Source organism: Charadrius vociferus, unplaced genomic scaffold, assembly GCF_000708025.1.
Source record: "Charadrius vociferus isolate BGI_N301 unplaced genomic scaffold, ASM70802v2 scaffold613, whole genome shotgun sequence".
Lineage (NCBI taxonomy): Eukaryota > Metazoa > Chordata > Aves > Charadriiformes > Charadriidae > Charadrius > Charadrius vociferus.
The window spans coordinates 1,038,991-1,055,721 of NW_009647757.1; the positions used below are offsets into that span (position 1 = coordinate 1,038,991).

The 16,731-nt window shown below is 39.1% G+C and overlaps 1 protein-coding gene across 1 annotated transcript; it reads right to left on the reverse strand.

Moving 5' to 3' along the window:
- Window positions 1-6,038: 6,038 nt before the first annotated feature.
- On the reverse strand, window positions 6,039-11,410 carry RCAN3 (RCAN family member 3). The gene is made up of 4 exons (XM_009882206.1): window positions 11,213-11,410; window positions 8,539-8,712; window positions 7,786-7,957; window positions 6,039-6,481 (listed from the first exon to the last, which is right to left on the reverse strand). The coding sequence occupies exons 1-4, from the start codon at window positions 11,408-11,410 to the stop codon at window positions 6,273-6,275; spliced, it is 753 nt and encodes a 250-aa protein (XP_009880508.1). The 3' UTR covers window positions 6,039-6,272.
- Between the last annotated feature and the right edge of the window lie 5,321 nt (window positions 11,411-16,731).

A 16,731-nucleotide genomic window follows, 5' to 3' on the forward strand; every position in this document is an offset into this window, starting at 1 on the left:
TCATTTTCTTTGCTCTGTTTCATCTGCTATTGACACTTCCATAAATGGAAAGAAGGATTCACAGTTTAGACAGAAAAGGAGAGAGCTCAGAGACCGAGTGTAGCTCAGCTTCTGTGCTTATGGAACTGGCGTAACATTTTGCACCACAAAAGCTTCTTAATCTTACTATTCTGGAGGTCCAACTAGTTTTTCATGGAAATAAAAAAAATAGAAAAGAGGGTATTTAGCATAGCTTTTGCTCAGTGGAGCAGTCAGAAACCTCTGACAACGGTGTCATCGTGACAATACAACAATTGCATTTAGGTGCCACTGGGAGTCAAACACAGAAGGGATGAAATGAGCCAGTGAACGGTTCAGGGCACTGGGAACCGTAACATGGCTGTGGCTGACACTGTGCTGTGTGCGGCAGACACCACAAACTTCACAGTGGCAGCAGGACAAATGCAAATGCATAAAAAGTAACAGCTCTTTCCACCCACGTGGGCTGGAGAAGAATCTCCCTAAAGCAGCAGGAGGTCTGAGAAACTCCAACTCTGTCTGGGGCCAGTATCCTCATTAACGCAGAGCAGTCTCTGGTGAGGACAAAACATAGGAGGCAGCGTGATTCCCTCCCCTCTCCTCCCTTCAAGCATTGCTGGAAATTAGTACCAGGCCTGCAAGACCATCAGATGCAACAGAAGACAGATTACGTTCCTTCCTTGCAGAAATCCAAGACAGATTTCAAAGCAAAATTCAAATCTCCTGATTCTCTCTGCTTTGTTGTAAATAAGTACGTCGCCTTTGTGGCAGGTATCAGGAAAGAAAATTACATCCTCTCTTTTCAAGTACAACACCCTCAGAATTTCTGTATGAAATCTACATTAGAAAATAAATATAGAGGGTCCCAGTAGAATGAAATGGCACACAGCAAAACAAACAAGAAACAGCCCAGTGTAATTGTTTCCAGGCACCACAATGTGCTAAGTACCCTTTCAACTGTTAAAAAAATCCACCTTAATTTATTAAGTGCCATCTCTGCTACAATGCTTGAGGAGGGGTGTGAACACATACAACGCAGCCAAGTAACAGCTCAATAAATGCAAATGTGTTCCCTAAAAGCCTATGTGGCAAAAGAGAAGGAGGGTGTGACTTTCCCAAGCGTGTGCTTGGGAAGAAGTCCCTCACCAGGTCCTCAATTTATCGCCCATATACTATTAGCTATAGCCATACACTGGGTTTGTACCTTGTTCTGTGTAAAGCTCTGCTTTCAACATCAGTTATTCAGTTTACAGGTCATCAGCCGCCAGTCCTGACCTTATCCTGTTAGCAGTGATAGTGCAGGACCAAACGAGACACTGGGAACAATCCTAATGAAGGCAATGAATGCCAAAGGACATAACATAATGCTCAATCAGATACCGCAGGCCCACTTTGCAGCTGTACAAAAACATACGGAAGTGACATAACCAAATAATGCATTAAGTCTCACTGAATTTATACATCCAGCTTTCACTTCCAAGTAGGTTTTGTACTGTTCCTGGATCATAAGGCCAGTTCACAGCACCACTGATTAAACTCCCAGTTTGCCTGTAATTAGAAGGGTAGAGAGCAGAGCGAACATACTGGAACTGTCTCAGTAAGAAATCAAGACAGAAGAGACATATCACAACAGATGTCACAACTACATAGAAATTCATTATTGAGTCTAGAATTGTATTATGAAATCAGGACCTCGGCACTGTACATGTACCCACAGTCACAAAAAGAAATACAAACCATACCTGCAAGGGATGGAACTGAACTGCAGAGATCAAGTGACCTGCCCCAGCAGAAGAGCACACCTAAGCCTGGTTGCCCTCCCTAATCCCTCCTTGCTGTGCCGCGTTCTTCAAACACCAACACGGTCATTGACTATAGAGTCAGAACGGATACAGAATTTGTTATTTTTATAATTTACGTAACACAGCAAAACAACAGATTGTCATAAGTATCTTTCCCACTGCCTCACCCTAGTACTGCTGAGATCTGGGTTTCCACTGATACTATAGCTGGAATACCTTCGCTTCACCAAGGAAATCAAACATTCCCTTCTACAAGCCTCAACGTGTCAATGTGTTAAAACGCAAGAGACCTTGCTCAGAAGAGGATTTTAACACATTAGTGAACATTTAAAATACTGCGTGTGTTCTAGTGTGACTTAGCACAAATACAACTGAAAGATAAAATACATGAACAACCAAAGCACAAGACACCCCCTGTCTCTCCATTAAGGTGGGTACCACAGCGACACGTCTCCAACCCCGATCTTTAGGTGAAGGGTACGGAGGCATTCAAGCAGACATTGTGCAAGCCTTCCTCCAGCTGCATGATTGATGTTTGGAGACAACCCTGTAGTCACACTCACTCAGATTTCTGCTCGGTCAATAGCTACAGGAGAAAAAGTATTTAATCTTGCTCAGAACAAAGGTAAACACCTGCTTAAGCACAAAGGTAAACAGCTGCTGAAGCACACATTCCTCTGAGGTGTCAAGGACCACAGTTCCCTCCCCCTGACTTCAGCGCCACCATCCAGCTCCATCGATGGCTCCCCGCACCTCTGGCTGACCTTCACGCGTGCAGACCGGAGAAGACCCAGACTGATGTACTGCCGGGGCTGTGTAAGCCCACACAGGAACAAAGACTCACAGATCCAGCCAGGTGTGTGCCTCCTCTTTGGTTTAGTAAAGGAAATACTTCTGCATTTTTCTCCGAGGGAATGAGGCTTGGCTGTGGTCTTTTTCCACATTAAAAGCACACTGGACCATGAACCCCTCCTAGCAAGTTTTACACATTAAGCGGAGCAATTAAACAAAACTCAGTAAGCGTAAAATTTGTAAGACAAGCTTCTGTTCTGGGCTAAACACGCTCAGTAATCCAAAACCAGACAAAAATGGAAATATAACCTTTCAGGGAATAAATCAAGCAGGAGACATTTTATGCATGAGGTCTTTCTAGAGGGGAAGCAGTTCAGTAACAAGGTAGAAGTAAAATGAGAAGCAGTAATCACTGGATTGCAAAAACAGGACCCATTCTTAGCTATTATAAAATAAAAACAAAGCACCTCCAGCAACTTTTTCTCCAGAATACACAGGCAGATTGCCCAAAGAACAGACTATACATTTTTTCAGCTGCTTCTCAAGAATGCTTTAAAGGAATTTGGGATATTTATTTATACAAAGCGCAAGCTCAGAAAGGGCTGAGTTGGTGCCTCTGTGCAAGCCTCCTTCTAAAAATAGCACTTCAGTTAATAGCAGGTCAGTGATTAGGAGAAACAGGTTCTAATGGTCATTACTGAATCATCACATGGAGTAAATAAAGCAAACTTGAATTTCATTCATTTTACAAGGGAGTCTCTGTCACCCTGATTATGGACAGAGCAAAAGTGGAGCAGAATCACTTTTGATATTGATTGATGGCTAAATTAAAGTTTCCTTTCTGTACAGCCTCTGCTTTGCCACTTCCTCACCCACCCACGTCAGTACCTGCGAGGAGCCAGCCACCTCCTTCCCTACGGCTCTGGTGAACGCCTGCCTTCGACACCACCTCCGGGGCAGACACTGCGCTAGACAACGTTCCCCATGATATTTGCACAACGGGGCCCCTAGGCACTGTCACAGAAACGAGGCAGGGCTTCACGCACAGCAAAGAAATGTGATTTTGTAGCATTTTTAATGTAATTCAATTATATTGAGCCAGTATGTGTTAGGAGAAGGGCACACAGCCTCCCTCTGCTGGCTAACACAAAAAACACTGCCAAAACTTGCCTGATCTGCAGTGCAACAAGCTGATGTCTTACAATTTTGTTGATCAATGCGTGCACATTTTATATGAAGCCTGACCATTTCCTTCCTGTGGAAATGGGTCTTTGGAGGTTTTTGAAAACAAGTAATTATTTATCTTTATGACAAAAAAAAACTTACAAAGCTCAATACTGCAGTCAAAACCGGACACTGTCTCCCACAACAGCCTAAGCAGGTGTCAAACTCCCATTCACACATCCAAACAGAACTCTGCTGCGACAGAAACCCCAAACCACCACAAACAACTTCTCACTCCCTCCTTCAGCCCAGCAACTCCCAGGATTTTTCTGTTCAAATCCCCAACTTCTTCAGCCCTATTCTTCCGATAATTTGCTTATGGAAAACCATAAACCATCTTGACTGTTCACTCAATCGCGCAAGCAGACGATACCATTAGAAAACTTGTATCTCAAACTTGAGCCAATATGGAATACAGTTAAAAAACCACATGTGAATGGCACTGCATTGTTTTTATTTTAAGTGTCTTTACACAATGAAAGATGTTGGAATGCAAATTGTTATACATTTTACACAAGATACACTGACAACATTACTTGCTTGATTTGCATTATAAAACTGTTTCTGAAGGTTTTCCACTTACTCCTACTCACAGCAACTTCTACAATGGGGTAGAAATCAAACAATTAACAAAATATAAACACCACAGAAAATCCAAAATGGACTTCTGGAATTTTAAAAATACACAAGCCTGATTGACAATACAAGTGTTTTTCTTGGGTTTTGTTTTTGATTTGTTTGGTGGGTTTTATTTTAGTAACATGGAACAGTGAGACAGAGAAGTCAGACTTTGACTGATTTTAATACCTGAAGAGATACATAAATATCACGCCTGTGGAGGCAAGACAAACAAAACCCATTTTCCTACCTTTTTAGTATATATTGTTCCTGCCTCTGGAACAAGAACCTGCCTGCAGGATCCCATTTTGCAACTTGAAGCTGGTGGCAGGAAGGGATCACGAGCTGGCACAATACGGAGTTAAAAACGACCATGCCCACGCAAATTCATGACCACTGCTTTTTCTCTCCTCCATCAATCAAGTGAAAACACTTTTGAAAATGCAATAAGCACGTCATGTAGAATTGAAACACACTAAAATGAATTTGAAAAAGGCCAATTTCTGGATGATTTATATGCATGAACTTCAGCAGCCTGGTTTGTTCACAAATAATTTTATTCTTTTAAATAGAAAAAAGAAGAACCTCTCTAGACTAAAAAAGGTTGGTTATAAAATAGCATAAAAGCATAGGAGCATGTGTCATTATACTGAGGCATATTTTCCTCCTAGTAAAACACTTAACACAAGATCACAAAATGAAAGATCTGTATTCTAAAAGCTGCATCCTGGTCTCCAAAGTAGCAGATGCTCTATCAGACAGGCAGGATGCCACACACAACAAGTCTTAATGAAAAACAGCAAACAAGGGCTGAAACTGCATAAAAACTGGCTAAGCCAGGCAACTGATTGTCATAAAAAAATACGAAACAGACTGGAGAAGTTTAGGAGCACAAGTTAAAAATTAACCCTAGATGTTTCATCTCCTAGCATAACTTAGTCATAACATAACAGTCACTGAATTTATTTATAAAATGTAGGCCATCTCTAGGACTGTAGAGGAACAACCGTTACCATCTTTTCAGAGAGGATCAGAGACAACACATTCAATACCTGAATCTGTATTTCGGTCTACATACAAATTCACTCCTGATTAGGTGTCAGTGCAAACCATTGTACCTATCAGTGTTCCGTCACAGATGATAGCAGCAGTAGTGCTGGTGACAGACTCGGAGTCTGTCTCCTCAGCGGTCTGTGGTTCTTCCTCCTGTATTCTTCTCTGTGTAGTTCACAAAACTACTTGAATTTAGTTCCATACGTGTATTTGTGCCTCATGTCAAAATTAAAAACACATACTTGTATTTCTGAGAAAAGCAAAGATTAATCTTCACCTCAGAAGATTATTAGCTGGGAAAGAATTTTAGCGTAAAGAATACGTTTCACTTACATTTAACACTATATTAACTGGAAGCTGTTGTACCAGTATCGATCAGTTTTTAATAGCTATACAATGAACTTTCTTGAATCCAATTATGACAGTAAGAAAGGTATTATTTCAGCACTTGGTACATCACACTGTACAGTATAAAGAAAAAGGTAACATCTTAAAAAAAAAACAAACAAACAAAAACCAAACAAAAACCACAACCAGACTTCCTATTTTTCACTATTTCAAGTCAGGTGGATTTGCTACACTTGGGGGACTAGTCCCTAAAATTAAAGTGCTTTTCAGAGCATTGGCATCCGAAATCTCAAACATGAGAGACAACTACAAGTAAAATCTGTTGTCGCTATACATAACATATAGCAGCAGTACAGACATCAACACATGTACTCATTAAGTGTCTGATTTTTGATACTATCTTGAGCATCACACAATTTAACAGTGCATAGTACCCCCTACCTCCAGTGTACAATCAAATGCTTTAGATTCATTCAGTATTGTTGCAGGTGGTTCTGGACGCCTTGTCTGCATGATCTTCTGTTTGGGATTTTTTATTTCATCTTCCTCTTCTGTCTCACTTTCACAGACATGGACAACTACACTAGGAGTTGATTCTGTTCCTGCGTGAAGCTCGTACTTTTCCCCTGAAGAGCAGCAAACAAAAATCACACTAAGAACATCCCCAAGGAAAAGCATTAAGCCACTTTATCTCAACAACTCCTTAATATCTGCAGTAACACAATTAAATATTCATTTATTCCCATCTGTCCTATTTTAAGAGTTAATTTTCTTTCTAGTGATTGCTGTGAAAGCAATGTCAATAATACCTATTGGGTTTAGTTGTTGCTAAGTGATATTTACACTATTCAAGGACGTTTTTCAGCATCCCATAGAAGAATAGACAGAATGATGGAACGGCCAATGAAATATTCCATACCGTAGGCGTCACGCTCAGTATATAAATGGGGGTTAGCTGGAATAGGAATCCACGATCACTGCTCCAGAGGGTGCCAATTCCCCAGGCAGTGAAAGTGACCCCAGGCATTATTATTGTTATTCCTTTTCTGTTATTGTTTCTATTAAACTGTCTTTATCTCAACCCATGAGTTTTACTTGTCCCTTTCCCCTCCTTTCGCTGTCCTCCCCTCCACTTCCTCCCCACTTCTTGGTGGGGGAATAAAGCGGGGGGTGGGGGTGGGGGGTGTGTGTGATCGAGTGGCTGCATGGTTCTAGTTGCCAGCTGGGGTTAAACCACACCACCATCTCATCTTTAATTTGTTCAATTTCCACACTTCATCAGACTTATCAAATACTTTAAAATAGTCCCTGTATCTGTTACACTGTACTTTGAATACAATCAATCTTTTAATTGATATTTAAAGGAAGGGAGGGAGGGGTGTAAAAAACTATCGTGAAATGCTGAAGGCATCAGAATATAAGCAGCACACAAATTTTTAAGACATCATTTATGCTGTGCATTTATATGACATCTGTAAATGAAAAGCTACAAAAGCATTTGAAAACATTAAGCCTCCTGATTCCCTGCTTTTCACAGAAAACAAACAGCATGTTTCCTAGGAAGGCTCATAAAGAAGTTTGACGATTAAACACAAAAAGTACATACTAGCATCCTTAATGACTGGAGCTGTCCACATGGAAGAAACTGAACTTTTCATTCCTCTTCTTGTTTGTGACTTAATACTGAGACTATGACAAAATTCAATAAATGGATGTGATGCAGCCAGTACCACACAATCCAGTTCTGTGCTATACTTTCAATCAATGAATGAATGAAATAAAAAACATGATGGATCATTTTATTCAAGCAAGAAACACCACATAAGACAAACTCAGTTTCTTCTCACAGAAAGACAGAGAAGTAGATAAATTCCCTTGATAACTATTTTTGAAGTTAAGTAACACAACAAAAGCAGGTAAGTATTCCTACCTGGTCCCAACTTGGAGACAGCACAAAGCAAGTCATAGTTTATCAGGGGAGTTGCATCTTCGCTCTGTTTCCATCCAACTGGTGGAGATGCAGGTGGTGATATCAGGAACTGTTTAACAGGTTGTGGTGGAAGGAGGTAGGACTTGTCACCTATTTCACTGGATACATGTACCTGAAGACAAAAGCCAGGAAATACAGAGTAAGATGACAAATATTAATTCTGTCTTTATTTAGTCTACTTCCCCAATAATGCATGCCCATTCTCTGTATTAGCAATGTTTAATTCAGCTGAGCTTTAAAAATCAAGGTAGTACAGCTTTTGTCATTTCTTGGTATGACACCTGGGAGAAATGCTGCAGATAAGAAACTGGCCTATGTAAGTGCTGACAATGTAGGTGTAAACGACACAGGCAAGCTGCTAATCCAACAAGAATATGCCTGTAAAGCACCTATTATAAAGAGATCTCTGGACCCACTTATTTTCTTTCAGCACATTTCTGTTTATGTATGGGGGAAGTTGGTTTGTGTCACTACCCAGTGACTGTTCCATACCAATTACAACTCCGTAAGCTCAAGCTGAAAAGCAAAACTGTCCCCTAAAGCATGCATTTCTCAATGAAAGTAATACATCTCAGCGTAGAAGAACGAGGTTGAAGGTAACTTCCAGTATTTATGACAAATACAACTCAGGGGCAAACGTGGAATAAAGAAGAAACAGGGACACACATACAACATCTTAGTGTTCCATAATACCTGCGCAAAGTACAGCTTCAGCTTTTTTCCATTGAAGTCTGTTTCATGCAGTTCTATCCGTGCTCTTGCTGCTGCCTCTGGATTGCTGAAATTTATCCTTACTCTTCTAAAGCTTTTAAACAACTGGAATGTAACTTGATTATCGTAGATGGTGAAAAGTGCTTCAAATCTTTCCTAGAGATCAAGTACACAGATTCTCCAGACACAAAATGAATATTTTCACTCCACAAAAACACATTTCCCTTTCACTTTCCTCTCCCAAATCCTATTCGTTTCCTTAATCGCCTAAACCTGCACATTCCATACTTCCTTCAGTTACCCCGACGTGCAAATCTATATTCAGCATACCACTTCTTTGTCTTGTTATTTAAATCTGAATTCCAAGAGCGCATTGATGTGAACAAGCCTGTAAAACTCTTAATACACAAACTGCCACCTAGCGACAGTTACTCAAAAGTGCACATGTAAACAAAATTACTGGTACTTGCACATGACCTTCACCCAAGCATCTCCAAAAATACTATGCAAATCCGTTAATTTTTATATTAGATAAACTGAAGTACTGAGTGCTTAAGGAAAATGTCAAAAGATGTAGGCAGAAGTAAATCAAGCCATTGAAACGTGTGTGCAGGGGCTGACTAAGCTGAATTTCATAAAACAGATAAAAGCCACGTAATATATCAAAGCACCTCTACTCTTCCAAGCGTTAGGAAGAAGTCTGCATAGCAAGCGTTCAATTTATAGATATAATATATAATTCTGACCTATTCTAAACTGATGTCTTGGCTATGACAATAAACTTAGATAAGCTTGCTGACAGTATAATCAGTACACTTTACAAACTATATTTGAAACTAAAAAATTTTAAATTTTAAATTTGTGTTTAAATTTACAAGTGGTTTAACGTGGCAACTAATTATCCCAGTATCATTAGAGAAAAAGCTAGTACACCTTTCTTGATACACCTCGTATGCACAGACATACTGTGGGAATGCTTTGATGGAAGAAAGCAATTGTGCATTAAAATGACAAATCATCTGTAGACATGTGCAAAACAATTTAGCAATGCAATATTTTCAGTGCACACTTTCTACACCAGGCACACGATGAGCTATGGGGCACTGTGGTTCCTGTAGCATCAGAGTCAAATTAGTCCAGTGCATTATTCACTGTTCCATTGATTAACTAATGCTTTACTACCTTCTTTCAAGGATAGTAACCACCAAACCAAATGGAGTGCCCCCTGCTCACAGAAGTCTTTTGAACTACAAGCTGATCTAGTAGAAACAGTAACAATTTAAATTAGTCATCAATAAGATAAAAATTTATCTAGAAAGGGAGATGTCATCTTGCATTTTTTAATTAGATGCCATATGAATTACACACTCTTATGCATTGCCTGTTTTGTTTTCCCGTAAAAACAGCACTAATAGGCTAGAAATAGAAATAGGCTAGAAATTAACTCTTGTACTGACGTACACAGGCTAGCAACAACTTATGCGCTTTGAAGAAAGGCATCTGACACCAGGCATATACATAATGGCTAACTGACTGTATCTCATTCTCTCTATAAAACATGGGAAAGAAAAAATAAAGCATTGCATCTGAAAATAAGCCACTGAAGACTCAGCAGCCTTTTCTGCCACCTTTCTTTCATACCCATAGGAATACAATTACAACAAACTACAAGAGCAACAGCTCTCGTTATGCAATATCCTCCTCCCTACCCGAAAAGGGGATCTGTAATCTGCTTTAGAAACTGTTTATGTGACACCATGTGCACGTTCTCAACCGATCACCATTCCCCTTATTTTGAAGGTACTATGTCCATTTGCTATGAGCACTGCCTTAGGAATTCAGTTCACAGTAAATATTTGAAAGATTGACTTAAATATAAGTACACAATTTAGCAGCTCTGAGGCACAGAGCAGCATTTCATAGAATCATAGAACGGTATAGGCTGGAAAGGACCTTGAAGATCATTGAGGTCCAACCCCCATGACATGGGCAGCTCCTATCTGACACACCTTTCCCTCAGAGGTTGGAAACTTTTCAGCAAAACTGTAGGCTTGGTAAGTAGTTTTGTAAACTGAAACTGAGGAAAGCTTTGATTTGTGGCTTCTTATCAGCCCCTCCTATTTTCCCTTACTCATGTAGCATACATAATGCTTCTAAGAGCATCGGGAATAAAAGGGAAAGTACATATTTGACTGAATATAAATGTTAGCAAGGCAGCGAAGATTTAGTTTATTATAAGGTGTTTATAAGCCACTTTCAAGGTGTTCAAGTCAGAACGCACATCCTGCAAATTTATAATGCTCTTTTAACAGAATCCTTGCCTTGAAATAAAACATTTAAATTTGCTTTCAGATTTTATTTAAATCTTGCCCTGGATTTGGTACCTTGGATAAAGGGGAAAAAAATAAAATCAGAAGAGCTTTTCATGGGAGAAGCACTGTATATCCATTAACAATTTCAAATGCCAGAAAAGTGTAGTATTATCTTGCTCTTTCGTAACTGTACTCATTCTGATCTGAGCTTACCAAGTACATACTTTGGATTTTTTTTTCCCCCCAATTATAATATGCAGTAATACACTGAAAAATCCAGACGAAAATGTTCAATAGCTGTATCTACACTTACAATACTATAACCCAAATATGCCTGTCCTTACCTTTTCTTCCTGTACCTCAAACACAGCTTCATGAACACTGCAAGCAAAGAGTGAGGTAGGCAAGTCACTTAAATCCATCATCTCTTCCAAATCATCTTCATTTTCTCCAAAAATCATCTGTTCTTCCTCTTCTTGGTCACTGCTATAGAGGTCTGATTGGCTGTCACTCCAGGACTTCATAGTATCTCTGAGCATCATTCACCCAAAGCAACTGTACTTTGTGTTCCAGTTTCTAATAGGGGTCTGCCATTCAAAAAACAAAACAAAACAAAACAAAACAAAAAATGAATGTGAGGATACCACATCTTCTTGCTTTAACTGTTCTTTGACACAAATAATTTTACAAAAAAGAACAGAAGTCAACATGAAACTTGTTCTCATCCACAAAACAGAAGCACTGTATCCTATTTCTGTCAATGGGATAAAGACACTGCTCTTCAAAAGCAAGATAGTTACTCGGTCAAGTAAATGAAATTTCTCCTCCCTTTACTCTGACATAAATCAAGAATTACAATACTGTTCTAGCAGCTTTTCTCCATGACACACTTTCCAGTTAATAGCAATTTCTTATTTAATAACTTAAAAGCACTTCTCAAGTAATCAGAGTAGCCTTCTGATATTTGAAGAAATATCTTTATTTCATCAATGGGAACACACGTACACAGTGAAGTTAAAGCATCTGCCCAAAGCCTCTCCAAGCCCCTGGCAGATACAGGAACAAAACCCAAGATCTCCTAATGTGAGGCCATTTCCTTCTCCTAAGCACCAGAGAATGCCTTTCCCATATGTAAGAGTATCTATAGCTTTGAGTAAACATGTCACAAACAAACAAGAGACTAAATAAAAGACTTTAGGTAACAAACTAGTTTTTACACAACAAAAAAGACTTTAATAGAGCATACTGTGCCACCTATTGCTACAAAAATCATGAGTAGGTTATCACACTACTGTATATTTTAATGCAAATCATAGAAAACATGCAACTGTACCATATCTGGGGTTTGGAGGGGGTGTCAATTTGTGACATAACACTAAAAAAAATGTAAGTAAATATATTATGTTTCATTGGCAATGATCTCATTTGAATATTTGCCTAACTAGCTTATTCTTTTCAAGCAATCACTGAGAAATGCCATCAACTGAAACCAATATGCATACAAAAATCCGTAATAAATCTATGCTCACTCATGGGAAAAGGTTTAAGACAAGCTTTCTAATTAACAACACCCAAATACCCTCAATACTTTGTACTTAACGAGAAACAGCACATGAAAATGAAAAAAAAATAATTAGTATTTGAGTATTTACAAACCACTTGAGAGACACACACAAGGTGTGATGCTATGTTAAATGAGTTAAACTGATGTAACCTCGGTGTGGACATATAAAAGCTGGCTGAAGCAATGTGCGCACATGCACACATAACTGCACCAGTTCACTGTCAAACCATTACAAAGTCATGCATAGACCTGGCTAATTTTTCCTAACACAGCAAATTTCAAAATTTTCACAGGAAACACTTCTGAGCGTCACAGAAAAAGGGATGTAAATGAAAGAAAACATGTAGCTGGTGGAAACCTAATATTTTGTGCTCACTGATTCACGCAAAAAGGAAAGCAAAAAGGAGAAGAAAATACACCAACCCAGTAAAAACAAAAGCCACTATCTGGCTCAGCAGCACAGACTCCAAGAGAGTTCCGGACTAATCAATCCAACATGCAACAGGACACGGACACCTACAATCAAGCCAAGCTACATGCAGACAGAATTGAGAGCAACATGCTACCCGTCTCCTTGGACCTACCTCCCCAAGCTTCCTCATCAGAGGGGAGTACAGATCACAACAAGAAACACCTAACCCACACATACCTGCTCCAAAAACCTGGTTTCCTGATGAATAAAAGAATGAGACTTGCAAACAAGGCAAGAGAGCAAAACTGGCAGAGTTTGGAAATCTGTCAGGTAAATTCAAAGACTTAAATTAACAGTGAGTAAGACAGGAAGTAAGGTAACATATAGATCAACACAAAATTTGGTCGAGTTGGCCATGTTATGAGGAGCTTTAAAAAGTTCAGGCTGTCTGAGCCTCACACACTACAAAATGAAGTCAACAAAGCAGACTGAAGGGAAGCAAAAGCATCGAGGAAATAAGATTAATGGAGTGCACAATCACTGTGACTTACACTGTGCCTGCAGTGGTACTCCTCTCTTCATTCTGTTAGTACTGTGGAATCAGACATCACAATTAAAATGAGAGAGAATTTAATCCATAGATTATCAACTGAATCCATTACTCCTCCTTTAAAGTTGTGATCATCTATTATGTCATTTCAGGAGCTGCAATCTGCAGCTATGAACACCAAACACTGCAGTGACCACAGACATGTTCCTCTGTTTGGTATGTTAGTACAGAGGAACAAAAAAATGAGCAATTTCAAAAAAAGGAGCAAAGAAATGAACAAAATGAAGGCAGATCTGGGGTTTTATTTATACAAATAAGATGCTGAACTCTGTATTTCTAGCTAATATTCTGTACAATGAGACTTTGCATAGGCTCCTTGAATAGAAACAATCTTTTATACTCCAATGAGACAAGTATGCAGACATCTGCTTGAAAATAAAACTGAAATTGTTAAAAAGAGCAATAGAAGACACTTCATAAAACACCAACTTAAAGGCACAAAGAATGCACTGTGGAAAAAAAAATAATCCCAGTTTTTCCTTCTTTTGCCAAATTTGGTTAAAGTAATTCAGAGAATTAAAATTAAATTCAAAGTTCCAGCATGAGGAGGTTCTAAAACTCTGAAACTGTTACTTTGTACTTTGAAAAAAGACATCCACATTATTTCCATGTCTGTTTGGTATAACAGAATATGGCAATTTCGTAAATGAAAAGGAAACATACAAAAGATGGAGCAGTAAAAGGCAAGAATGATAGCCAGGTAAACAATACAATTAAGGAAAAGTCTTTGACAAATCAACTTAGGAATTGGAGAGGGATCAATAACAAACAACTGAAATGTTTGCAAACAAATGCCAGGAGCTCAGATATCACAGAATACAACACACACTGTAAGAGAGGACGGGAAGAAAAAAGGGAAAAAAGCCAACAAAAAAGCCACAAGATCTAGCTTCTTTTACGATTTAATTCATATAACATTAAACAATTCAAGTCACCTATGAAGTAGGCAGAAATAAAGTGATGGCTACAAGGCCACTATGATTTTCACCATGCATGAACTAGTCAACAGTAAGCAAAACTGTCTAGTTAGCATCCAAACATTAAAGAAATTAAACTTGCAGTTCCTACATCTTGAGTTCTCTGTGCCTGTGAAACAGGCAATCAACAACGACCCTTGTGTATTCCCACCACCTTCAAAATGCACACAGATTAAAACTACCAAGGCAGGATTGCTCAGAAACAGAGCAGAAATGACAGCCCTGGTGATCCTGCACTGCAGGCCTGTCTTCTGTTCACCACAAAAGATCTTCCCTGCAAGCCTTTTAAAGCATAAATACCCCTGATATGAGTAAAATACTGCTTTTCCCTCAACAGCAATTTGTAGCATTATGAAACACATCAAATTCTGCATAGGCATGCATTATTGCACAGAACAGATGCTCTTTGGATCAGTGAAGAAGTTTAAGAATCCTGATGGAAAACACACAAACCTGTTTAAGCACACTGTATCTAGCTTTGCACACAGCAACCAGCCTCACTGGCTTCAAGTTTCATTATATGTGCATTCATCATGTTGTAACATTTAAATACAGCAGCAAAACATTTTAGTGCAAGGTATTTTCTGCTCCGTAAAAACGCAGCGGGTCTCAAATGGTGTGTGTAAGCGACACTGGAGAGCTGGGGCAGTTTAAACATCCCCATTGCCATGAAATAAATGACATTTATTTTCTCAACTAGTAACAAAAATTGAATTACCAGAAATCATCTTGTTCCTTCAGAGAACAAGAGTAGAAACCTGTACACTAATAAGCTGCAGAAGACAATGCAGTTATTCCCTTGAATTCCTGCAAACAGTCTGCAGGGAAAATGATTTAATAGAAGCAATCTAAGTCAAAGTGAAGGCAATATTTCAGCAACAAGATCAACAGTTCTGTGTAATTTACAGTACAGCATTTCTTGCTAGTATAGAAACAAAACCTGAAAAGCTTCTGTAGAGAGCACTGAACTATAAAAGCCACTTCAATTATGTTTTGTTTTTTAAAAAATAAGAATGCATCACAGTTCTAATTTTTTTAATCATAAACCTACATGGTTAATTCTATTTTTTTTACAGAATACTTGTTTTTCCTGACTTCACCCAGATCAGTATCAGAACACCATGGTTACTGAGCAATGCAATATGTAATAGCTTCCCTGAAATAAGGATGAGACAGGTAAGACTGAGGTATGAATGTTAATTAGTAAGTATTGTTGGAAACAGTACTGCCAGAAGTGATATTTTAACAGACTAGGTAGAACTATTTTACTGTGCAATTACCAGAAAGCAACAAAATCAGAACAAGAAATACTCCAAGTTTGATAGGTACACCGATGTGATTATCAGTGCAACAGCCAAACTGCTCTGCTTCAGCTATGCAAAAAGGGAATTACTTCACTTACCTCCTTGGAATGTAAGAAGTGCCTATTTATTAGACATTATGATATAAATGAAAGCATACAAATGCTAGTTATTTATTTCAACCAGCTAATTCTCACTGCAATAAAGAAGTTAGAATAATAAGCAAATTCATCGTGTAGAAAACTGACAGTAGTTGTTAGCAAGCTTTCTGATCATTTGCTCCCTCTTAGATTTTAGATTAAATGGCGTTACGCAGCAGGACTAAAAGCATCCCGAGAACTAAAGCCACTTGGATAACACCTTTTACTAAGTCCTTTGTTCTTCTGATAATTAATACCTGCTTATCACTTAAATACTAGGTGACAGGTAACTCCGAAACACTTAAAAGCAAACTCTTCAGCTTCATAAAAAGCTTAAGATCTTCCAAAATTTAAGCAAACTGTGGAAATGCAGCTGCTGCCATTGACAGCAGAAAATGTTCTTCATCAGAGCACCGGTACAGACAGCACTGGTGTTTTCACCTTTGCATCGTCTGGACCCGCTCTTCAGGCACTGCTGAAATACAAACAGCTCGTTTATATTACTGCATCCGTCCCGAAAACCCTGAATACTCACAAGGACCAGAAGCAGCATAGCGATTTCTAGCCAAACAGCCAAATCTGCTCTGAGGAGTTTATAAAAACTCGGGCTCAGCCCTGCAAACCCGCAGAGGACTGCTCTACCCCGGGGGGCAGCCCTGGGCGAGTTACGGGGCTGGGGGGGGCCCGACACCCAACTTCAGAGCTAACAGGGCGTGTGAGAAACAAGGCACAGACCGCTCTATTCTTAAGAAAAAAAAAAAACAAGACCAAACCAAACCTCCCCAAAACTTCTATATCTGCCCTAAAGAGCAACTGTTTAAAGGAAAAAACAACTTCGCCGCCGCCGCTCCGCCCGACA

Coding starts and splice junctions, on each gene's coding strand:
- RCAN3 (XM_009882206.1), bottom strand. CDS start 11,410: ATGATGCTCAGAGATACTATGAAGTCCTGGAGTGACAGCCAATCAGAC. Junction 8,713..11,212: donor TTGAGGTACAGGAAGAAAAG/GTAAGGACAGGC, acceptor CTTGATCTCTAG/GAAAGATTTGAAGCACTTTT. Junction 7,958..8,538: donor TGAAGCTGTACTTTGCGCAG/GTATTATGGAAC, acceptor TTTTGTCTTCAG/GTACATGTATCCAGTGAAAT.